Source organism: Delphinapterus leucas, chromosome 6, assembly GCF_059928025.1.
Source record: "Delphinapterus leucas isolate spDelLeu-1000000601 "Yukka" chromosome 6, BTC_Dleu_Yukka2, whole genome shotgun sequence".
In the NCBI taxonomy this organism is placed as follows: Eukaryota; Metazoa; Chordata; class Mammalia; order Artiodactyla; family Monodontidae; genus Delphinapterus; species Delphinapterus leucas.
In genome coordinates, this window is record NC_143134.1 from 40613954 (window position 1) to 40640090 (window position 26137).

A 26137-nucleotide genomic window follows, 5' to 3' on the forward strand; every position below is an offset into this window, starting at 1 on the left:
GTGTGAATGCACAAGGGGTTCTACATCTCAGATGGGACTTCTAAATAGTTTGGAGGAAAGAGCTGGTCACTGTCTGTGACCACAGGCAAGTAAACTCTTCGGGCTTTGGATTCCTCATTTATAAAGTGATCATGTAGTTCTGTGTGGTCTTTAAGGTAGTGGATTCCAGACAATGAGTCCATGGGTCAGTTTGAAAAAAAATTTTTTTTTAATTTTAAGGATTAACATAGGCTTGCCAACCCTTTATGTGCAAAATAAATTCAAGACGTCGACAACTACAACCATCTACTCACCCCACCCCTCCTCTCACCCTCACTACAATCAGTGAAGAATTGACACAGAGATCCAAATGAGGATCCAAAACCACTTTGTTATGGGGTTGGTCAAGTGCCAAGTGCTCCACAGAGTAATAGGGTGCCTCAGAAAGCTGAATAAAGGGATGCTAGCTGGCATCTCTGGAGGAGTTGGGTTTAGCAACCACGCCTGACGCCAGTCAGATGCAGCACAGCGTGTCAGGGAAGGTGACTCCTCTGCCTAGAGGAGCTGGGCCTGTGGTCCCCACACCTGTCCTGGTGGCTGCTTCTGGGGGCTGAGAAGTGGGCAGCTCAGCTACTGCCCCAGAAGACTCTGAAGCAGGTCAAAACAGAATGTTAAGATAACTTTAAGGCCATATACACTATAGGCCAAAAGTCATTGCTTTTTCTGTTTTCCATTCCAAATGATATTCCATTCAATACTCAGCATCACTCACCAGAGACCTTGCAGTGAACACCAGACAAAAGTCTAAAATACCCTAAATAACACAAAGCCAGCAACACATAAACGCCCAAATTTTAACCTAAACCTACATCAACGACCCCATTTCCAAAGAGAGGCTGAATTCCAAACAGGAAATCCTTTGACCTGGGTCAATTAAAGTCCGAAGACATTAAGGTTCAACATTTTCTCTCTCTCAGATTGCTGTATGGTACAAATCTTCTCAAGAACACAATCCTGACAGCAGAACTGTCTCTTTCATGAGTGTTACAGACAGAAGCTCATGGATCCCAGTGGCACAAAAGGCACTTTTAGGAGCAAGCCAGAGGTTAGAGGTACCATCCACATGCAAGCTTCCAATGGGATGGATCCTGAGAGAGGAGCCATGGAAATTGTGGCACTCCTGTATCTCCTTGATTGCCCTATCTGTGCTTCTCAGCTGAGGTGAAGAATGTATCCCACATCTTCTTCCACTCCCCAGCTCTATGCTCAGGAAGATGCTAGGACTCTCTGTGCATTTTTAGGCCATTCCCAGAACTATTGGTACAACGGATACCAGCTGCCACGTTGAGGGTCTGGCTCAAGTTCCCATAGAGAACAGTTATATACATACAGTGGAATTATTAGCCAAGCTTAAAAAAGAAGGAAATTCTGACACATGATACAACATGAATCAGCCTTAAAGACATTATGCTAAAAGTGAAAGAAGCTAGTCACTAAAGGATAAGTAAGATTCTTCTTATATGTGGTACTTAGAATAGTCAAATGCATAGAGACAGGAAGTAGAATGGTGGTTGTCAGGATCTGGAGGTAGGAGGGAGTTATTGTTTCATTGGTACACAGTGTCAATTTGAGAAGATGAAAAAGTTCTGGAGATGAATGGTGGTCATGGTAGCCCAGCAATGTGAATGTACTTAATATCACTGAGCTGTACACTTAAAAATGGTTAAGATTGCAAATTTTATATGTATTTTACTACAATTTTAAAACTTTTAATCATAAAAAATCTCTTAGCCTGCTTGTAGAACTACAAACACCGTTGTACGATTCTCTTCCATGATTCTTTCCAGCCCTTAGCTATGCAGTGATGCCAGAAACAATGAGACCGTCAAAGCATCGAGGCTCTTTTACTAAATTCTATAGCCAACCCAGCCCTTCTGAACTCTCCATTTTGATTCATAGAGGAAGGCTCTTCCTCCAATATTTCCACATCTAGGCCTATGCTGGGAAGAGAGCTTCCACTCCATGCTCTTGCCATCCAAAAGGAAGAGAAGCACCTAATCTGATCGATGAGCTGACATTCACAGGGTGTAGTTCACTGGTGGGCAAGGTCTGGGTGAGAGTTCACTGCACCTGTATGTCTCTTTGTGCAGTTAAGCAGGCTAAGCCCAGCCCAGTCTAGCAATCCAGAATTCTATCTCTGCTCCACCTTCTCTGCCTGTGACTGGGTGTGAGTCAGATCAGCCTTGTGGAGTGGACCCGGTTGAATTTGTTTGCAAGGGAGGGAGAAGACTGCCCTCTGGACTGGATTTAGAGTGTTGCTGAGCCCTTGCCCAGCCCAGGACCAAAGTGATAGTTTGATCCCCATCTGGGTCTCAGTTTCTTGAGCCTCTTCTCCTCCAACAGGGGCAAGAGAAGCAAAACTTTACCTTTACCTGTCTTAGGCTTTCAGCTGGGGCTCTTAACAACAACAACAACAAATTAACAAGAGAAAAACAAAGCATGCAGCTCACATCAGTCAGGAGAAATCTAAATGAAGAATAACTCAAAGCGGTGGCTTAGAACTCTAGCTTATATAGCATCTTCAACCAAGAACAATAAATCTCTAGAGAAATGATGGGACAAAGGAAAGCAGTTTTAGACTTCCAAGAGCAGCAAACTGTGGGGAGGTAACCATATGGGAGGACACTAGTGGAGTAAGATTTGTTTGCAGATTCTTCTGGTGTCTCTGGGCTGATAAGAGTCTATCTCCAGTAAAAGGAATATTTATAGGGAGTTCCCTGGTGGCCTAGGGGTTAGGATTCTGGGCTTTTACTGCTGTGGCCCAAGTTCAATCCCTGATCAGGAAACTAAGATCCTGCAAGCTGTGCCAAAAAAGTTTAAAAATTTGAAAATTAAAAAAAAAAGAATTTATACCCTGCCTTTAGGCAGAAAGCAGGGAGCTTTTCCTACATTTGCTGCTTCTTAATTGCTTTCAGCTCAAAACAACTTTTTCTGTCAAAGAGACATATTTTGGGGTGACATATTCTGGTTTTCTTCACAAGAAAGGGGGCAGCAAAGAAAAAGTAGAGAATGAAGGTTTCATTCCCCTCCAAATCAGAAAAGTAGAACAGATATTCTTTTTTAAAATCTCATTTTAAATTGAATACATTTTGCTTTATGCAAAAATCACTTTCTTGTTTCTTTGTTTTTCATTCTGTTCATATGCTGAAAGTGTCCTAATTATCATCAGTCCATGAACATACATTTGAGGAACACTTGAGGAGTATTCCTCTGAAGTACATTTTGCTCTAAAATTCTGTGATACTATTACTGTTGTCTCTGATTCCACCACGCCTCCCAGAATCCCAGGAAATGAAGGGGTAATAAAATATGAGTGTGGAAACCAGGTTTTAATGCCTTACAAAATGCTTTATGCAGATAAATATTTGACAGATAAAAAAAATAAGGTCTTTTCTCCTGTGCCAGGGCAATACAGGACCTCATCTAAACAAACCATCTGTTTATCTAAATCCAGGGTCTGCTTGGACTGGGACACTCTTATGTAGATGGAAAAAAATATATATATACCAGCAGTGACACAGCTCTGGGGCACACTGCATCAAAAATGATTTCAAAATAGGTACTCAGTTTATTTTTACTTCATGAGGCTGCCCGAAAATTCAGGTTTCTCTGGTTCATCTCCTTTGTGTATTTATTTATTAAAGTGAAATGATCATGTCTTTGTCATTTTATACACACCAGGCGTAAAGTTAAAAGTTACTTTAAACTGCCTTCATTCCATGAAGTTCTCCAGGTATCTGGGTTTGTGAGAACTCATCTATTTCTCTGGCAATTATTAGCTCATTCTCTCTACCACGTTCCCATGTAGAGAGGGAGAAAGAGAACTCTCTGTCCCCACCCCCACATAAAAAGCCATTCTCTCTTTGCAAGTAATTTTCTTTTCAGCTGACACATCCTAGATTGTTCTAAAAAGAACAGCGGCATGAGAAAATACAAGAACAGATGATTCAAAGACTCCCTGGGAACTGCCGAGCCAGCTCCTAATTGCAAATGCAAGGGTAGGCGAAACATCTGTATTCTGAGTCACTCCATTTTTCTAGAAGGGAGGATGTCGTTAGCCCTCCCACTGCATGAACCTCTGTGGTCTGTAAGTGGGCCCCAGAGCTGGTTCACGGTGTGCTAGATCTAGATCTAGAGACCGCAACTGAGCTCCCAACCCCCGACACACACACACAAACTCAACATATTTTGAAGTCATCTTAATTAATTGACCACCTGCCTCTGAGAGTCTTTAAGTCTGTATTTTTAATAATGAGTATGCAAAGCAACATGTGTGTGTCTGTGTGTGTCTGGGGAGGAGAAGGAAGTAAATAATCTTAAAAACCTACACAGGTTTCTGACCTTGATTCTCTAATGCCTGGAATGATACAAATTCAGGGATACGGCCTTTTGGGGAAAGAGATCCTAGGAAAAAGTGAAAAGGGAAGCAGATTTTTTTCTAGAAAACTATAAAAAGAGTTATTCCGAAAGAGAGCTGGTTAAGGCTTTTTGATTAATGAATAACAAAAAGATGATGGCAAGAGAAAAGTTAAGACATTGATGAGTGAAAACGAGAACTAACAGCAGTGAAGGCAGAGTCCAGTTCACCAATGTGTTTTTAGGCGTTACTGTCTCTTCTGATGTGACTCCTATGGGGAAATTTCACTGTTTATACAGAGAGTGTAAACAAATCTGTTGACCTAACAAAACACTGGTTTTCATTCCTCGCACCTTCCTCCCCCAGCCATGGTAAATAGCTTGACATTTAGGCTCATGGGTTTTGGTGTGAGTCAGAGGTTCAAATCCTGGCTCTGCTATTCATAGCTGGGTGTCTTAGGACAAGCTTACTACCCCCTCTAAGTCCCAGTTTCCACACTTACATGATGAGGATAATGGTCAGGTCTGTCTTGAAGGGCAGCTTACGAATATAAGGAGATAATGCAGGTAACCGCCACAGTGCAGCTCCTGGCACACAAAAAGGGCTCCAGAACTGTTGGGGTGGAGTGGGTTGGCCGTTTGTTGTTGATTTATCTAGATAAAGGCTCACACTTATGAACACCTGTTCTCCAGGGTAGGCACCAAAACCTCAGACCCTAAAGTGACAACATCACGAGAAATGCTTGTACAAAATAGCTCTGGGTAAGGAAATGCAACAAAACCTGAAAGAAGAACTGAGGATGCCAGAAATACCCACTTTGAAAACTTTGACAGGCTCAAGTGACTGCAAGAGGAAGATGGCACATTACGATACGGACTCCCTGAATTGGCCACGGGCACTACCTGGTGACTCCAGATACTAAAATGGTCTGTCCTCAATCTGATTTTGCCCAAATGTCCTCAGAGGAACACTTGAGAATGTGATCTTTTCTATCTGATGGAAGAAATGGGGAGACAGATGGTGGCTGGAAGTAATTGTAGGAAGGACCTGAGATAGGACAGCAGTAGGAAGAACACACCTTAGGAAGTGTGAGAAAGTTATTCATTACCCTCCTTTCCTCTCATCCTCCCTTTCACCAATCTCTCCCCCAATGCCATGGCCTAGAGCACTGGACAGTCTTCAAACTTGACCAGAAATGATACCATTGTAATGTAACATAATGATGTATTATTTTGTTATTACTTATAGTAGCTAGTACTAGACCTCATCTTCCACGAGGTCTATCTTTGTTGGGAAAAGGCCTGGGTCAGTCCACTCAGAGAAGGGGAATACCTACAGGGTCACAGATGTTGGCTGGTACCATGGCTTCTGCAAAATTATCCTGCATGGGGTAAGATGCCTGTGACACTCCTGGAATGGAAGAGGAAGAGTCAGGAGAGAAGAGGAAATTGGAAGAGAGAGAGAAGAAAGAAGAGTCAGTGAAATGATGGGAGGCTGGGTAGCAATGGAGGAGACAGCTCCTCATATTCTCACGAATACCACTAAACCCATGAAAACTTACTGAGTTCAGAGGTTACAAAACAGAATACACATGCAGAATCAGGAGCTAGAGAGGCAATGTGATTAAACATACATGTACCTACTAAAGGCTCAAAATGTCATGAGCAGGTATGGAAAGCTCAAAAAGACCTAGAGAAAATGAGAATGTATGAAAGTGGCACGCCAAGCTGAGGGAACTGCCTGGGTTCATGCATACCTGCAACCATGCACACCATCACTCATGCATCATTATTGGTTGAACTCCTATTGTGTGCCAGGCACCGCACTAGGCTGTGGAACACCATGGTGACAAAACCAGAGTTCTTGCTCTCCTGGTGTTTGCACACTAGTGGGAGAGGCAGACATTGATCAAGTAATTGCACAAGGGACTTCCCTGGTTGTCCAACGGTTAAGGATCCACCTTCCAATGCAGGGGATGCAGGTTCAACCCCTGGTCAGGAAAGTAACATGCCACATGCCACAGGACAACTAAGTCCGCACGCCACACTACTAAGCCCATGCACTGCAACTACTGAGCCCACGCACCACAACTAGAGATTCTGCATGCCGCAACTACAGAACCCACGTGCTCTGGAGCCCGCATGCCACAACCAGAGAGAAGCCTGTGCGCCACCCACGTGCCACAGCTAGAGAGAAGCCCACGCGCCACAACAAAGATCCTGCATGCTGCAACTAAGACCCAACACAGCCACAAATAAATAAATAAATATTTTTTAAAAAGAATCCTCATAACAAGCTCTTAAAAAAAATTGCACAAACATTGGTAAAATTATGATTGTGAGGAGTGCTATATAGGAGGAGCACATGATACTATGAGAGAATGTAACAGAGAGATTGGCCCAGCCAGAGAGATCAGAGAAGCTTCCCTGAATAAGTGATCTTATTGATCTTACTGATCTGAGCATTGAGTGATAAGATGTTAACTGGGTGAAGAAAGGGGGGAAAAGCAGCCCAGGAAGAAGAATATGTGTACAGGCCCTGGGGTGGCAGGTTTGAAGACTGAGAGAAGGCAAAGTGTGGCTAGGGAAAAGAGACCCCGGGGAGAATGGGCAGCACGACGCTGGAAGGCGGAGAAGGAACAGGCTCCTCGGAGACTGCAGACCATGTGATGCTGTCAGTCTTTATCTTAAGGGCAGGAGGAAGTCATCATAGGGAAATTGACAGGAACCCCCAAGAAAGTCTGAAAATGGCAAATGAGACCCCTGTTTACACTTTATTTCCACTTTCCTCGGCATCTCTACTGACTACCAATCAATGACAGCTTGTGTAATAGCATGCCCAAAATCAGAAAAGTAAACATTTAATTAACTTTGTTAACCTACTGATTTCATTTAAATAATTAGTATTTTTAAATGAATTTTCCATCAACATACAAAAAAACTCTCAATTCTGAACCACCATCAAAACACAAATGCCCAGTATGTAAATTCATAATTCAGTATTTAGTCTTCCATTACTTAAAGAATACTGAATTAGGAATCAAACAGCCTGAGGGTTTTTTGTTGTTTTTTTTTTTGCCTTATGCGGGCCTCTCACGTTGTGGCCTCTCCCGTTGTGGAGCACAGGCTCCGGACGCACAGGCCTAGCAGCCATGGCTCACGGGCCCAGCCGCTCCGCGGCATGTGGGATCTTCCCGGACCGGGGCACGAACCCGTGTCCCCTGCATCGGCAGGCGGACTCTAAACCACTGCGCCACCAGGAAAGCCCCCAGCCTGAGTTTTAATTCTGACTCTGGCACTTATTAGTCACAGGGCTTTGGGTTATTCCCCAAACCTCTCTGTCTCAACTTTCCTCATCTATAAAATAGGGTAATAACCCTTGCCCAACGTACCTCACAGGTTAAAGTGAGAGCCTTTTGTAACACCAAATAAAGAGATTATTAACCTTTCTCCAAATTGCAAAGGCAAATACACGACTTATTCAAATCAGATAACTTTTTTTTTTTAACCTCACATATCAAACTGTTTTGCAATATTGTTACAAAATAATGCTTTAAGGTCATTGCCCTCTAATACATTACAAAACTACTTGTGTACATAAAACCACCAAAATTCTTTGAAAAGTTTTTCCCTTATAGGTTATTACAAAATATTGAATATAGTTCCCAATGCTATATAGTTGGTCCTTGTTGGTTATTTATTTTATATATAGTAGTGTGTATATGTTAATCCCAAACTCTTGATTTATCCCTCCCCCATTTCCCCTTTGGTAACCGTAAGTTTGTTTTCCATGTCTGTGAGTCTATTTCTTTTTTTTATAAATTTATTTATTTATCTTTGGCTGCATTGGGTCTTCGTTGCTGTGCACGGGCTTTCTACAGTTGCAGTGAGGGGGGGCTACTCTTCGTTGAGGTGCACAGGCTTCTTGTTGCAATGGCTTCTCTTCTTGCAGAGCATGGGCTCTAGGCGCACAGGCTTCAGTAGTTGTGGTGCACGGGCTTAGTTGCTCTGTGGCATGTGGGATCTTCCCAGACCAGGGCTCGAACTCATGTCCCCTGCACTGGCAGGCGGATTCTTAACCACTGTGCCACCAGGGAAGTCCCTGTGAGTCTATTTCTGATTCATTAGTATGATGATCTCTAGGTCCATCCACATTACTGTAAATGGCATTATTTCATTCTTTTCTTCAGCTGAGTAATATTCCATTATATATATATATATACCACATATTCTTTTTTTTTGGCTGCGTTGGGTCTTTGTTGCTGCATGTGGGCTTTCTCTAGTTGCAGCAAGTGGGGGCTACTCTTTGTTGTGGTGCATGGGCTTCTCACTGCAGTGGCTTCTCTTGTTGAGAAGCACGGGCTCTAGGCGTGCAGGCTTCAGTAGTTGTGGCACGTGGGCTCAGTAGTTGTGGTGCATAGGCTCAGTAGTTTTGGCGCATGGGCTTAGTTGCTCCGTGGCACATGGGATCTTCCCAGACCAGTGCTCAAACCTGTGTCCCCTGCGTTGGCAGGCAGATTCTTAACTACTGCACCACCAGGGAAGTCCCAATGTCCCACATATTCTTTATCCATTCATCTGTCGGTGGACATTTAGGTTGCTTCCATGTTTGCCTATTGTAAATAGTGCTGCATGTATCATTTATATTTACAAAAAAGAAAAAAAAAGATAAACAAGAAACAAATAAATTTGCTTATCTATGGGGGTTGGGGGAAATTGAAGAGATGGAAAGGGGACAGGACCTGTCTGAATATTTTGAACCATGTTAAGCATTTCACATATTAAAAAAAATAAATTAAATCAACAAGAATGGGTGGGTAGGAGGCCCTGAAAGTGAAAAAAATGAATTACCTTGATTATAACCAAGTTAATAATACAAGAAAAAAGAATTAATCCAAAAAATATCTGAACATAATAACAAATTATTCTGACTATACACTTTCAGTGGGATATATTTCAAGGACAAAAAAAATCTCAAACGTTACTTGGTAAGTTTGTTTTGGATAATGCTGGTGAAGTAATTCTGAAACTGTTTTGTGTATGTTATAGAAATGAGCAAATGAGTAAATATATTGATGTTTTGAGGAAGCAGGGAGTTCACTGTGGGAAAACAAAGAGACAAATATGGAATGGAGGTAGAATTCTATACTACTGGATGGGATATCAATTAGAGTATCATTATGAACTCATGGATTTTAAAAAGTGTTTCTAGTACTGTCCACTGAGAGGACCTAAAAGCAATTCCACCCCAGAGCAATGAGCACACATGGCATCCAGGGCTTGTTTTCTAAACACCATTCCCCAAACCCTTTGGGAAAATGCATAATTTCAAGGTGAGCCTGGAGCATTTTCTAGTGCCAGAAATTAAGGAAGTACTCAATACTGAGGAAGGTACGTCAAAGAGATATAAGAACCCGTTTAAGGGGCTGCCACTTGCCAAATTTGGGACAATATGAGCATCAAAGTGAATAATGACAGGAATGGATTATAACACACTGAATAAAACAGAATCCATGAGTCTACACTGATTTTTTTTTTAATTTTAAAGCGATTAGGAGGAAAAAGGAAAGACTTCCTTTAAAGAAGAATGCTAACTAATAAACATAAAAGAGATGATAGAAATAGAAAGTCACTATTTCACAACAACCGTATTAATATTTGATTTCAGGAGAGAATCATCAATGGATACTAAAACCATTGGGAAAAATATGGGGAAACAGGATCTTCACACAGTCCAAAATATCCCATCACAAGTCACTCATTAACTACAAAGGGAAAAAATGAATATAATGGAGAAATACAGTAGATAACACCTTAATCAAATAATCCAACTGATCATCATTAAAAGGACATATTCACATCATATATCCTCTGTTGTGATACACTCAGATGTGTGATATATCACCTATTAGTATTCCTGCCAAAAATGTTTACCCTAAGTCTAACCATGAGGAAACAATCAGACATCTGCAAAAGAATGCACTTGGACTCTTCAAAAATGTCAATATTATGAATAATAAAAAAAAAAAGACTGTCAACCTGTGCTACATTAAAGAACAGAGACATGAAAATAAATACAATGCGATGCATGATCCTTGCTCAAATCTAGAATACCAAAAAAAAAAAATGTTAAAGGACATTACTGGGACAATTGCAGAAACTTAAATATGGACTGCATATTAGAAAGTAGTATTATGTCAATATTAAATGTCCTGAGTGCGATAATTGCACTGTGGTTACAGAGGAAAATATCCTCATTTTTAAAAGATACACGCTGAGAGTTTGGGGGCCTAGGTGTCTAGATATCTGCAACTAACTCTCAAATGGTTCAGCTAAACACTACACATATGCACAAAGGGAGGAAAAAAGGGAGGAGGGAAAGGAAGAAAATGTGTTAAAATTGTTGAATTACGTAAATGGTATATAGATATCCATTGTACATTTCTTGCAAATTTTCTATAGGTTTTCTATTTTTCAAAATACAGTGTGGTTGGGGGAGAAAGGGAGCTTTTCATATGGTCACTGCAAGAAGACAGCATAGTTAGATATACTTAGATAACCTGAGAACCAGTAAGTATTCTTTAGTTGGGTGAATCCTTGCCAAGAGTTCAAGCTCCAGCAGAAAGCCTCCGGAAGATATTGGAGACAGTCAAAGTTAGCAACAACAAAATTAACTAGTTAATACAGGACACCCAGTTAAATCTGCATTTCAGATAAACGAGCAATTTCTTTTTTAGTATAAGTATGTCCCAAGCATTTTATCTGGCAGCCCCACTCAGAGAAGCACTGTGGTCTGTTCCATGCCCAGGGGATAAAGTACAACAGTTCAAGAATACTAGAACCGTTCAAGATTAGAGCCATTGATATTTTTTATTTACTATTTTTATTTAATCAAAGTCTACTCCATTTTCTGTAATGAAGACTACTCTTCAACCTATATTTTCTCCTTACATATGGTTGGTACAGCCCTAATTTAGGCTTCATTTTCTCTCTGCATTGCGAAGCTTTCCCCCACTTCCACCACCTTTGACTTCTAAATACTACTTTCCCATCCTCTTCACTACCTTTCTCCCTTCTCAATTTCTACCTGTTTGGCTCAGGAGAGAATAGTTTCAAAGCAATAGATGATACTTAGCTGGGACTGCTTCTGGAAATTTGAGTCACTGTGTTAACCCCACCCAATGTCATTAGTTAAATGCCTTGACCTAGGCTGGTTGGGGATCCTCCCCTCCCAACGGAATCCCTGGATGTCTTGACATAGCATTTTTGGTACATTTGGCATCCATCAGGCCAGAGCAGCTCAGAGAAAAGTTTTATATATTACACTCTCTGAAATTCTCTTTTATCAGAAATGCAAATCAAAACTGCAATGAGGTATCACCTCACACTGGTCAGAATGGCCATCAGCAAAAAATCTACAAACAACAAATGCTGGAGAGGGTGTGGAGAAAAGGGAACCCTCTTGCACTGTTGGTGGGAATGTAAATTCATACAGCCACTATGGAGAACAGTATGGGGGTTCCTTAAAAAACTACAAATAGAACTACCATATGACCCAGCAATCCCGCTACTGGGCATATACCCTGAGAAAACCATAATTCAAAGAGTCATGTACCACAATGTTCATTGCAGCTCTATTTACAATAGCCAGGACATGGAAGCAACCTAAGTGGCCACTGACAGATGAATGGATAAAGAAGATGTAGCACATATATACAATGGAATATTACTCAGCCATAAAATGAAATGAAATTGAGTTATTTGTAGTGAGGTGGATGGACCTAGAGTCTGTCATACAGAGTGAAGTAAGTCAGAAAGAGAAAAACAAATACTGTGTGCTAACACATACATATGGAATCTAAAAAAAATGGTTCTGATAAACCTATGGGCAGGACAGGAATAAAGATGCAGACATAGAGAATGGACTTGAGGACACAGGGACAGGGAAGGGTAAGCTGGGATGAAGTGAGAGAGTGGCATGGACATATATACACTACCAAATGTAAAATAGATAGCTAGTGGGAAGCAGCCGCATAGCACAGGGAGATCAGCTCGGTGCTTTGTGACCACCTAGAGGGGTGGGATAGGGAGGGTGGGAGGGAGGCGCAAGAGGGAGGGGATATGGGAATATATGTATATACATATAGCTGATTCACAATGAAACTAACACAACATTGTAAAGCTATTATACTCCAATAAAGATGTTAAAAAAAAATTCCCTCTTATCACTGAAGCGTCTCCTTTTTTGGTCTTATCAGCTTCTCTTATTTTTCTTAATGTCTAAATGCTGGACAGCCTCAGTGTTTAATTCTGGGCATTATCTCTTCTCTCCCTTGGGTCCAGTGCTTCCCAAAGTTCAATCATATGTATATCGTCTTCATGATTTTTGACATCTCTCAATAATTATTACTAGTTTTCTTTAAATGGATATGGGGTTTTTTTGCAGTACGCGGGCCTCTCACTGTTGTGGCCTCTCCCGTTGTGGAGCACAGGCTCCGGACGCGCAGGCTCAGCGGCCATGGCTCACAGGCCCAGCCGCTCCGCGGCATGTGGGATCTTCCTGGACCGGGGCACGAACCCGTGTCCCCTGCATCGGCAGGTGGTCTCTCAACCACTGCGCCACCAGGGAAGCCCGGATATGTTTTAATTTATATCTTTTTAATTAATTTTTATTGTAGTACAGTTGCTTTACAATGTTGTGTTAGCTTGTACTGCACAGCAAAATGAATCAGCCATACATATACATATATCCCCTCCATTTAGGACACTACAGTGCATTAAGTAGAGTTCCCTGTGTTATCCTAATTTATATATTTTAAAAGAAGATTTTATACCACAACTATAAAGAGGAATTTAATATCATAAATAGAAGATAAATCTAAAAATAAAACCTCAAAATATATAAAATGTAATTTTTTACTTAGATTTAAAATAATAAAACAAATTATTAATATATAAACAAATTATTAAAATGCACACCCCAAAATAAATTACTCACGAGAATAACTGAGCTTTTCAGGATCAGTCAAGAATAGTGACTGGATATTTGGCATCACGTTCCCTGTCTTGGGCTTACAGTTAGAAACTGAATATCAGGAGGGAAGGTAATTTGCTGAAGATCAAAACAAAGTAGAGGCAGAGCTGGATCTATAGCCTGAGACTAATGAATCGCAGTTGCAGAGAGTGGTCTCAAAAACAGAGAATTCAGAAAGGAACACCAGCTCCTGATGGTGTGAGGGCTCAGTCAGGGGACAGGAGCTTGGTGCATGGTAGAGTAAAAAGAATATAAACACTGAAGTCTACAAGGCTGTGGTCACGTTGTGAATAGGCCGGTAAAGCCATGTTACCATAAGCCTATGACTACTCTTTGAACCTCAGTTTTCTAACTAACTCACAAATTGTAGAACTGCGAGAAGACAATCAGACACAAGTACTGAGTGCTCAGCCCAGTGGTTACACAATCAGTAGAAGTTTCCTTCCTTCCTCTCCCATCTTTGTATCACCAACACTGCCACAGACCTACCCACCACTAGCTATATCTCCTTTTAAAGGAGATATGGATTTTTTTTCTTCTGAATAATCCAGTCCTGATTTCTCTCCATCACTGCCGTGTCCAGTGCTGGGAGAAAGGACTTCATCTGTGCTGGGCTGCTTGGCAAGGAGAGGCAGCAGCTTCCTGGTATCTTTTGGGGGTTGGGTCTGTAAAGATGAAGATGGCCTAGAGATGACTTCTAAAAGCCTCAGGTAACCCTCAGCTTTCAGTTGCAATGGGAGGGCTGCAGGTTTTAGGGGGTAGCACATGAGCCCAGGGATATTCTCAGGTTCCTGATCCAGTGGATACTCAAAGGCCTCTTGGGAAGTTCGACCCCAGGAAAGCTGTGGGGGACAGGGCTGTGGGGAACCTAAAAAAGTCTAGAGTGCAGCATTTGATAATTGTGAAGATGAGAAGCAGGCAACGGGACCTAAGAAATAGCTGGGAGTTGGGTATTCAGTTTCCATGGGAAAAGGGGCAGCTGAAACTTGGAAGTAGGGAGAGGAAGGAAAGATGGGGCTGCTAGTCTCCGTGGCAACAGGGAGGGGAGCAGAACTTTCCATCACTCAGAGAGTAAGATTAGTTGAGGGAAAAGTTTGAAACATGTGGCCCATCCCCAGACTGGAACATGGGGGAAGTAGACTACCGAAGAGAAACATGGGATGATTTCAGGAGTGTGAAAATAACAGCAGGACACAGTCAAGCAGAGAACTGAAATTGACACTTTCAGGTACACTTGAGATTCCTTGTGTTCTTGAAAAGAATCCAGATGTTTCTGGATTTTTTTTTTTTTTTTTTTTTTTTGCGGTACGCAGGCCTCGCACTGTTGTGGCCTCTCCCGTTGCAGAGCACAGGCTCTGGACGCGCAGGCTCAGCGGCCATGGCTCACGGGCCCAGCCGCTCCGCGGCATGTGGGATCTTCCCGGACCGGGGCACGAACCCGTGTCCCCTGCATCGGCAGATGGTCTCTCAACCACTGCGCCACCAGGGAAGCCCCTCTGGATTCTTTTTGATGCCAAGGAATACAGACAGCAAAGTAGCCAGGAGATTGCCAACTGGGGGGAAGTAGTGGACCACCCACAATGAAAATCGCCTGGGAGTTGCAGCTAGATTCCAAGAGGGATGCATGATGCCATCACGTGTAGTAGGATGGGTCCAAGCTGGCAAGAGCGAACGACTGGCGATGGACTAAGCTGACAGAACTAACCACGAGCCCATGAGTCTCAGACCTCAGCATCAGATATCCAGCAACAAGGCAAAGAACAGAGCCTAGAAAGACCAAAGAAGCAAGAGGACCCCCTCAAAGAGGCTGTAGATGTGTATCTAGGCACACTTCTTTCCAATCATATGACTCCAGATCGTCACATCTCCAGATAGCATGCAAAGGAAGTGGAGAAGGAAATCTGAACAATAGGGCGTATACCCAAGAGACCAAACCATCAAAGATATGATTTAAATTAGCAAAGACTTGAGATATGTTAACTGGCAAGTTAAATTTTTTTTCCCCATAGTTCCCAGAGGGAAGTAGAGCCCCAGAGTAACATTAGCTCAAATTTAGGAGGAAAAAAAGTACATTCATCTAAGTGAAGTCTTAAATTTTCAATTTCAGGACATTTTTTACCTTTACCATATTTTTCAACACTTTGAAAACAGGGACTGTGACTATTTCTCTCATATATCAGGCACATATCAGGAATTCAACATCTGTTGAAAAAAATGAAACGGATGAATGACCCTAAATAAATGGCTGACTCTGGAACAGCACAGTCTAGGTTTTAGTTCATAGCGTAAAATAGCTCACTGATTTTCCTAAGGTTTGAAAACAAGCACTGGAAATAAAATTCCTTTACTTTACACAACTTCTTAGGTCATAAATATAAGGTCCTGAAACAATTTAAACTAAGAGACTTTGCGGTAGGCAGAAACGGGATCCTGTTAGCCCTCTGTAATTTGTTAATGACCTCTAAGGCAGACAGCCCCGATATTTCTGCTCCAAATTGTTGGAAATATGTCTGGACCATGATGCAATCACTGCAAAGATTCTGAGAAAATCAGTATTCCCTCCAGTGACATCCAAAAAAGAATCAAACCAAACTTTTCAACTGGATTTTATGAACTCCATGACCAATTTAAATTCCCATTACAGTACAATATTGACAGAAAGAGGTATCTTACCTGTCAATATCTGTTGATTAGTATTGCATCTTGTTTTAGAGAGCCTCATTTATCCTCAAGATGAATCTTAAAAGTACATTTTGAATAGAAGTTAGGCTTTGGGAAACACACTGAAGAAAACGCAAATAAAAAATATTTTAAACTCTTAAAAAGATGTGTCCTCTACTGCTCCTCTAGAACTCTAGACAGTCAAGAGTGACTTTTCCTAAACCGGTTGTTCCATACAGAGTTACTCGGCTGGGTGTGGTGGTGCTGCTCCTCCATATAATAAATGTAATAATGTATCATCACACTCCCTTTGGACTCCATAAAAGGCCATTGTCTGCCTGTCAGATTACTGGCTTGATTGTCATGTATTTTCAGAACCAAAGTATCTAGATAAAGCATTGTACAAAAGTTGTACCTACCTGTTTTAAATCACCTTTAGTATAGACAGTGGTTAAAAACAGACTCTGCCTCATTAGGGTTTGGATTCCAGCGGTTCCATTTACTTCACAATAAACGCTATTTCGCCCACCATCTTTAAAAGGGGGATAATGCTATTCTCCTAGTGGGACTGTTGTGAGGATTAAATGAGTAATTATTTGCAAAGCCCTCAGAACAGCGCCTGGCAACAGCCAGTACTAATGTGTTCATTTTAAGACCATTATCCCCACAGAATCTCATGGCTTTAAATTTAAATACCCTTAAAGAGAAATCAAAACTGTTGCATTTTCTCAAAGCTCCCTAATTTTATTAGTTGCTCGAGGCTTTCCAAGCATTTAGAACACTGCAGATAGCAAGGAAGGTAAAGTCAATGGAAAAGAGAGAGAGAAAAAAGGAACCCAGTTGTTTGCTAGTTGCATTAAAATATTCTCCGTTTGAAAATTCGAGTATGAATGCCCTCCTTGGTCATCCTTTGCATTTACACATTTTCTGCGAAACCAGATTTTGTTTTTAAGACCGTACACAATCCAAGAAAAAAGCACAGCATTTCTTTCTGAGCCATACTGTGATCCGGATGAACAGCGGAGGCTTAAAAGCTAGGGTCGGCCATTAAGACCTCACTGAGACGTTCAATCACTCGAATTATCAGAAAAACAGCACGAGCGCCACGAGGCCTCAGACCCACGCTGAACTTGCCCTGGAGTGGAGCATCCAGGGGCAAAGCGAGTCTCCGACCCGACCCGGGCACACGGCTACGCCTCACCGCGGGCTTCGCTTCTCTCGCAGAGAACCAGAGGCTTCCTCCACACGCCTCCCCGGTGCTTTTAAAGCCCAGGAGAGAGAGGAGCCCAGGCGAGGACAGCTCCGAGCGACCAAGAGCGGAGAGCCTACACTCAGACCTCGACCCAACTCCCGACTACCGACTGCCGGAAAATGCGCCCGCGCGGCGGCGGCGGCGGCGGCGGCGGCGGCGGAAACGGGAGCGGCGGGGTGGTGGGAGTTTCCGGCGTGCGCGGCGGAGCGCTCGGACTGGGGCACGGCCGGCTCCTAATAGCGCACAATGAGACAGCGCTGAGCGCCGGAAGTGGGGCTGGAGGAAAACACGGAGAGGGAGCCCGGCCGGGACAGGAAGAGGCGGGGGGCCGCGGCGGAGGTGGTGAGTGCTCACGGGCACCGGTTCCCCCCGTGTCCCTGTCAGACTCGCGTCCGGGGAGGGTCTTGGGTGGGCTCTCGGGTCTGCACAGTCGAGGGTGGGCCCGGCCCAGGAGTTACGTTGGCTGCATCCTCCGCCGGCCTCCTCTCCCCAGTTGCGAGGTCCAGGGAACCCCCGAGCCGGTGGGGACTGAGCTGTCGGGCTCGAGTCCGCGTCTTCACTTTGTGTCAGACCCTGCGGGGGCTGGAGAAGAAGGGATCTGGGTGGAGGCACTCGGCCCCAGCCCCTTGTCCGGCCGGGGAGACCCCGGAACCCTATCGAGGAGGCAGGTCACTTCCTGCTTCCTGGTCCCCGCGGTGGCTTCTTGGCCAGGACTGCGGAGACGCCTCCTGTTTCTCCGCCTCCGACCCAAAGGGTGGAAAACGAGGCAGATCGGGGGTGGGGCGGTCCCATGGGGATCGAAGAGGGAGAATTGCTGTTCGTGACAAAACCAAACTTGTTTGGGGTGGGAGGATGAGGACTGGGGGGATTAGCTTGAGTTGTCCCTTGGTCAGAAAGCCAGCCCCACTGACCAGAGTGGAGCCTTGGTCGGGAGCCCTCCGTAGCCCAAGAGATCGAAGCCTGTCGTTCTGAATAGTCTCAAGCGGAGCCGAGGTGCCGGGGTACGTAGAAGGGACTGAGAAGTGGAGTTGAGAGATGTACTGCGTTTACAAAGTTTCGGTTACTTTGTAGTAACACTTAAAAGTAATTGCCAGCTTGTTTTTAAAAGACTGGGGAGTTCTCTGAAGTATAGGCTTGGGCTGAGGTATTTGGTTTTGGGGGGCTTTGGGGGATTCTGAAGAAAAGAGCTTTTGTTATATCTGTATAATATCTATGAAGAATATTATAGAATTAAGCCTCCTAACTTCTAGTATAACGCACTAATTATTGGAACGTGATGGAAATTAGGAAAAGAAGGGTTTCTTACAAGCTTTTGAGCATCTGTGCAATAAATGTGTGGTACTTTGTGAACTTAGTATGATACCTTGTTATAGTTGGTCTCCAAAATGCCTTCTTCCAGGTGAAGATTAAGAAAATTGAAGTCAAAGATCATGGGAGATGCCACAAAACCTTATTTTGTGAGGCGTGCTAAAGAGCGAGGGACTCCAGATGATGAGGATTTCAGAAGGGGTCACCCCCAACAAGATTATTTAATAATGGATGATTATGCTAAAGGCCATAGCAGTAAAATGGAAAAAGGCATTCCAAAAAAAAAAGGAACACCAGGGAACTATGGGAATACCCCCAGAAAAGGACCATATGCTGTTTCTAGCAATCCATATGCATTTAAGAACCCAATTTACAGTCAACCCGCTTGGATAAATGACAACCACAAAGATCAGAGTAAAAGATGGCTATCTGATGAACTTGCTGGTAATTCAGACAGTTGGAGAGAATTCAAACCTGGACCTAGAATTCCTGTTACAAACCGACCAAGAAGAGACTCTTTTCAAGAAAGTGAAGATGGGTATAGGTGGCAAGATGGAAGAGGGTGCAGAACTGTAAGACGACTATTTCATAAAGACCTGACAAGCCTCGAAACTATGTCAGAAATGGAAGCAGGAAGCCCTGGTAATGTTTCCAACTTGTCAAGTTACAACCCTGACGTCAGCAATGTCTTTTATTTTTCATTCAAATGAGTTTTATTATTTTCAGCAATGCAGTTCCAGTTTTTCATAGTTTCTGCTTATTTAATGTGATTATTTTAAGGATTGTAATCATGTTTTTTGGGCAACTTCAATATGTTGCATGTATTTCCCTTTAAAAGTTTACTTTGCCACAAGGGTTATTTTACTTTAGTAAAACTATATTTCCCATTGGTACTTTTTACAGAAGAGGGTGATGATATCCCCCGGGGATATATCGTAATTTCTGAGGGGTATGTATGTGTTTTCTAAATTATGTATTTTAATTTTGTACTTGAATAATGAATGTATCTGTAATATAAACAACAGAATATAAAGCTTAAAAAAAAACTTATTCTATGTAAAAACACGATGTAAACTGCATATATCTCCTGCTACAGAGGGATATGTGTCTTTTGTGTGGATCTCAATCTCTAGAGAAGGACAGTGCAAGATTTTTTTTCTCAAAAGTGAACATGGTAAACAGGTTGAAAAACATTGTTTAGAAAGTCAGAAATTCAGATAAGATAAAAGCTTGTCCTTTTAGTTTCAGTAAAACCAAAAGCCTTCTAAGCACCCTATGTGCTTGATAATAATTGCCCCAGAGTTATTATTTATACCTTTTTCTAAAAGGTGAATAGATTTTGTCCATGTAGCATAAGAACAGAAGAATCAACCAGCCTCGTAAATCTTTAAGCTAAAAAGTACTTGAAGGAATTGCAGTGCTCTGTCATGGTGTATCAAAGGTAGAATCACAATTTTATTCAATACAAAGCAGGTAGCTGTGTCTCTGGAGAGGTTAAATTTATCCAGACTTGTTTATGCAGAGTGGTAGATGAGGAAGTGGAACTGAAATCAAGTACTGTGCTGCTCTGGCCATGAACTCGGCCTGGAATCTGACAGAGGGAACTGAACACGTATTCATAGTTTCTGGCCTTTCGTTTCTAAAAGTCTGTGTATATTTAAGTAGTTCTTTATTACTGTGTCCAGGCGAGACATGGACATTCTAATTTAGTTACCAATTGTTGGTCTTTCAGAAAAGAAAAAGTTGATCTTAAGCAGCATTACCAAAAGAAAGATTTATAGGTCAAAAGTTTGCAACCAGATAGATATTAAAAGAGACTGTTTACAGACCAAAAACCTCTTATTCTGTATTCTATATTCTATATTCTTATTCTGTATTCTGCCTAGTCTTAAAAGCAAAACTTAAGTGATTTTGAATAGGACCTGCATTTTTACTATCTTTTTGTTGAAGTCAATCCAAAAGTCCTGTGTTTGCGATATATGAAATTATATGTGTGTGCTTTCAGTTTCCAAATGAAGGACTGTTCAGTTTCTATTCCTTGAAAAATCTTCATGAAGAAAATATTAAGCTTTGGCATAACATTGCTTACTGTAGTGAGAAATTCAGTTTAAAGTATAAACTTTACACTGTACTCAGAGGATCCTAAAAAGGATCTCACTAAAGGGACTGAAATTTTCCTTAAATCAAACTTATATCTTAATATGGAAGGAAGATATTAAGTTTGATTCCTTAAATCAAACTTAATATCTTAATATTCCTTAAATCAAACATATCTTAATCATCTTCTTAAATGATGCAAGAAGATATAATGAAAATTATCTTAGAGTTGCTTTGTTTTTTAATGCTAACTTTCTATTTTTCAGTTCTACTTTACTGCCCCTACTTCATTCCTCATATATCCTAGATTGCCAATTTAATATATTTGGGACAATGCCATTAATGATCTTAGCTGGAAAATATCTGCTCAAATGCACTTGTCCTTTGTGAATGGAGTAATGGACCATATGCAAATGAAATATGAGAAACTTGGAGTACTGTATACAGAGAATTCATATTACTACAAAAAGCCTGGGATGAGCCAGGTAGTCTTCCTTTAAGTAATGATGGGAATTTTTTTTAGCAATACCCAGCTTTGCCTTTCTAGATTCCTTCAATGAGATTTTAACTGTTTTTACCATGCAGGCCTATGAAACTCAGTTCAGAAGTTTGTATTGCCTTGTCAGTTCCTGCCTTTTTTTTTTTTTTTTAAACAAACTAAGTGGTAGGGAGTTCTGGTCTATTTTAGATGTGAATGGGTTTGCTACAAGAAGGGATTTTTCTTATACTGTTAGATAGAAAGATGAATTTCAGAATTCCATCCATGCTCTAATCTCTGTTTTAAATCCCTTTATTGGATTTAGTCACGTGTCCCTGGACAAGTTACTTATTTTCTTGGACCAGCATGTTCCCTATCTGTATAATGGGGATAATATTAGCATCCATGACAGGATCACTGTAGGGATTAATCTGAGGCAGTGCACATAAAGTGCTTACATTGCATCTGTCACATGATAAAATACTCAGTATTGGTAGCTGCAGTTATTGTCATCATCAGACAATTTGTGCAGCCATCCACTTCTGTGTATAAAATAAGGTGTTAACTGTGCTCTTTGGAGGGAAATTAAAGTCACTCTTTCTAGAAAAATGATAGCAAATATAGTAAGAAGCCTTTGTGATCAAGAGAGAGGAGATGAAAAAAGGAATTTGGTTTCATATCAGTTTTTGTTTTGTGAACTAACAATGGACTTCTGTGATGATGTTGCACATGTTAGTGTAAACCTTTAATGAGTGTTTGCCTAAGAAACTTTGCCCTGAAAACTGAAGTCAGATGCAGTTATTTAGAGTTTTTAATGATAAGCAAATTAAATGAGAATAGACACACCTCTGAGTTAAAAGAATTGCTTATCTCAAAGGTTTATGCGGATCAGGAGTACTGTCCTTAAAAGACTGTGATAATTTAATTGGGCATAGGGGGAGTGTTAAAAAGCAATAGACCGTTTTTGACTACTTACCTTTTAGTATTCTATTTGTCCCATTTTGATTGCTTTAAAAAAAAAAAGACAACTGTATTTGTCCTAATACTTGTTTATTTTTTTTAAATTTCTGGTGTATTTGCAGAATTTCATTATATTCATCTCAGGGTAGTTTGAGTACAGTGCTTGCTGCTTTTCTTTTAGAGCTGTTGGCAATAGCTGTTTTTAAAATTAGAAGTCCTATACGTCCCTTTCCTGACATTATTTCTTTTCAGTCGACTGATTCATCATACTTGCTATACAAATAATGAGTTCCACTGAAAACTTGACATGGCAGTTGCCTCAGGCAGAGCATTTCAGTAGGTTTATATTTTCAGAGAGTAAATTTTGGTAAGCCATTTAAAAACTATTCAGTCCACTTATCACAATTTTAATTGCGGAAATGAATTTCATTTTACTCTTATGTGGTACTAGTAGCTTCATTTTCAGAACTTGATAGAAATTACCAAAGCTATTAAAAACAATTTTTTGTAGATCAGTCCCACAAGCATCTTCAGTTTTACTGAAGTTGAAAAGTTATAAGTTTAAAAAAGGAATAGATTCATTTATTAGTTATAAGGACTGTAGAACTAACAGCAGGGTTTATAAACAAATGAATTAGTCTGTACTTGTAGAAAACTTTTATTTCAACTGCTAATTGTTTTTTTCCTTTGAAATATGCTCAGTGTGCAGGCCGTTCAAAGAAGCTAAAATGAAAGTAAAGATAAAATGGGTAATAGTTATCCTCGGTAAATACAGTTTTGGCTTGGACTTCTTGATATTAATGTGGGGGAGGGCCCAATAATATGAATGCTAAATTTACAATTTAGTGATGGATTTTCACTCCAGATAAGAATGTAGTTGATTTCTGAGTTCTTTGGAGATAGACTGTCCATCTTTGCTCCATTGAGACTGTTCACTTATAAAAAATGAAAACAGATGTGGATAGTTTTCATTAGAATACCAGGTATACTTACAGGTGTACTAGGAAGCGTTAGATACATGTACATTATATATTATGATATATTAATTACATTAGAATTACAGGTGTACTTCAAAGGATAATTTTTACTATTGCTTGAGTATGCTCAGCAGTATACCAGGAAGAGATGATAAAATCAAATTTTATGGTTGAAGTAGAATTCTTTTAAGTTTTCCAAAAAGGTGGTTTCTGTGGATTGGTGTATCCAAATGTGAGGAGCTTAAGAGTATTTAAGCATTTTATCCATGGGAGAGGTATACCTTTCCTTTTGTTCTGTGTTCAGATGTCATTCAGATATCACATGATTTCATTAATATGTAAGTTCTGCTTTTTACTCAGAGTGGTGTTATTCAGTATTGCCAATAATATTTTCCCACTAACTTAAGAAAACAAGAAGCAGAGGTCCAGACCTAGGAAGCCACGGAGGACTAGAAATGGGGAAAATGAACAGGATGGAGACTTGGAAGGCCCTGTGATTGACGAGTCTGTGCTTTCAACTAAGGAGCTACTGGGCTTACAGCAGGCTGAGGAGCGATTGAAAAGAGACTGCATTGACAGGCTGAAAAGGGTAACAGCCTTTTGTTAGTTAAAATTTGTTAGTTAAAATCCTTGTTTTGGTTTAATCTATTAGTAATTGGGAACATGTGCTTTGATGAATTATATATCCTACTTTGATATTTAAGCACTACAAGTCAAAAGTGATACTGTTTGATTTAATAGAATTACTTTTTTTTTAAGAATTATTTTTCAAAAATGATTATTAGCATAGTGATAAAGAGTGATAGTACTATATTAACAGTTTTTAAAGTGAATGAGAAATCATCTCCTGGCCAGTTTTTGTTTACCTGTATTTTGTCTCTGTACATCTTTCTCTCTATATGTCTCTATAAATATGTGCTTATGTGTATGTCTCTATAAATCTATTCAAATTGTAGCGACCGAGAAACTACCCTACAGCAAAGTACACCTGCAAACTCTGTGATGTTTTAATTGAATCCATTGCATTTGCTCATAAGCATATCAAAGAGAAGAGACACAAGAAAAACATTAAGGTAAGTTTACTATAACCCAAACAAATATGTTTACTTGTCAGTTATTACTTGTCATCTTTATGACTTTCCTTAAGATTATGGTATTAGTAATTTTGCTACTTATATTGCTGAATTTATTTTGACCAAAATATTTTATACTGGTCAGATATGTTTGCTGGGCAGTCTTGTGAATTTCCTTAGGACAGTATCAGGATGAATGAAGCCAATGGTAGGACCTAGATATATGTCCTTAGGTCAGTAATAATAAAGTAAATAATTTGCCATTGCTATTTCTAAAGTTCTTTCTTTACACTTTTTCCTTATTCCTGTCTTCCCTCTATTATCACTTTATGTGCATAAAGAAGTGTGTGCGTGTTTGATAAGATGAAGACTAAAACAGCTAAAGTGAGAAGGAGGGCTAAGAAAAATATTCCAGAATACTGTACAGGGTGTTGTCTCTGTGAATGGTAGAAGGTAAAAACTGTGTGAATCATTTTTAATCTCAACATTGATATTAAAAGGAGAAGCAGGAGGAAGAGTTGCTCACCACGTTACCCCCGCCTACACCCTCCCAGATAAATGCGATTGGTATTGCCATTGACAGAGTGGTACAGGAGTTTGGCTTACACAATGAGAACTTGGAACAGAGACTAGAAATTAAACGTATCATGGAAAATGTGTTCCAACACAAGTTACCAGGTATTTTCTAGATTTGTTTTTCTTTTTATCTACCTAAAAGTACCCCATTCATTTTTCCTACCAGTAGTAATTTTTGCCTAATAGAAATTGATTTGCCATGTCCTGAAGCTCTCAATTTTATTGTATGTTTTTGTTTCTCCTGGCTTACCCTAAGGTAACAAAGACTTTTACATATGTTGTCATTAACCTGTCTTCATTGTGAGTTTCATTGTGTCTGTCCATTTACATGCCCCGTATTATTAGAGCACCATGGGACTCTTGTATATCTGTTTACCTTTCTATTTATTTATTTACTTTCTATCTCTAAGTTCAGTTTCTTTTTTTTTAATTGAAGTATAATTGACTTACAATATATTAGTTTCAGGTGTACAACATAGTGATACAGTATTTTTTATACATTACAAAATGATCACCACACCTTTCTACCTATTTACATTGACACAATATTTTGAGTTAAAATAAAGAAAAGTATCCTGGAGTCATTTTCAGGTTATCTGTGTCCATAAAAGGTTCTATTTAACCGCACTTAAAAGAATTGCACCATCTAAAATGAGCTTTCAAAACTAATTTGTAAGAGATTTTGTGCAGTGTTGAATTGATTTTTCCAAGTTATGTCTGTGGAACCATGGAAAACTATTTTTTTTCAAAGCTCCACAAGTGATTCTGATCCACAGCCAGGGTTGAAATCACTATTTGAATTTATCGCCATACCACCCATAAAACTGTTTGTTCTACTGAAAGATCATTCATATAGTATATGATTCATATTAATATATATCTGTTAAAAAAAATAAAGGGCAAGATTCTGCTCATCCCCCTGTATAGGTGTCTCATCCTTTATGTTGTAGACAAGCTCCTGAGAAGTCATTTGTAATTTTGATTTTTGCCATAGATTTTCATTGTAAAATTGAATGTGCTTTGTCGTGGAAAACCTGTTAAAACCCAAAGAAGTTGTTTGACTTAACAAACCTGGAAAAAAAAAAATACAAAGTCCCCTGGTGAGAAGGGGTAATTTTTTGGCACAACAATAGTAAAACATTGGGGAAAATGCTGTAAAATAAATATAGGTGGTACACATACACACGTCTTCCTCTGAACTGTGAATCTCTTGCTGCCTAACATTTTAAGTTATATCAGTGATACTATAATTATTTTCTAAACTTTTCCTAAAGGGATTATATTATGTTAAATTAAGCTTTTTTTCATAATACAATGAGTATTCAT

At 40.4% G+C, this 26137-nt stretch overlaps 1 protein-coding gene and 1 long non-coding RNA gene across 18 annotated transcripts in view; one reads left to right on the top strand and one right to left on the bottom strand.

The window, feature by feature from the left end:
• Positions 1-18102, bottom strand: part of LOC149748917 (uncharacterized) — an 84664-nt gene extending 66562 nt beyond the window's left edge. The window contains exons 1-3 of one of the 2 annotated variants that reach the window (XR_016393529.1): positions 16103-18080; positions 15549-15631; positions 1-9008 (exon numbers count right to left, since the gene is read on the bottom strand). The exon at positions 1-9008 is cut by the window's left edge and continues 66562 nt beyond it. This is a non-coding gene — a long non-coding RNA (uncharacterized LOC149748917). Of the gene's footprint in view, positions 15632-16102 lie in introns of both variants that reach the window. The other variant, XR_016393528.1, reaches the window with a different exon arrangement.
• TUT7 (terminal uridylyl transferase 7) overlaps positions 17588-26137 on the top strand; it is a 70618-nt gene continuing 62068 nt past the window's right edge. For 7 of the 16 annotated variants that reach the window (XM_089913046.1, XM_089913047.1, XM_089913049.1 and 4 more), the window contains exons 1-5: positions 17701-18343; positions 18742-19292; positions 23570-23751; positions 24119-24235; positions 24736-24913. In XM_089913046.1, the coding sequence (XP_089769172.1) occupies positions 18773-19292; positions 23570-23751; positions 24119-24235; positions 24736-24913 (997 nt within the window). In that variant the 5' untranslated portion in view covers positions 17701-18343; positions 18742-18772. The other 9 variants (XR_016393527.1, XM_089913042.1, XM_089913041.1 and 6 more) reach the window with 4 other exon arrangements.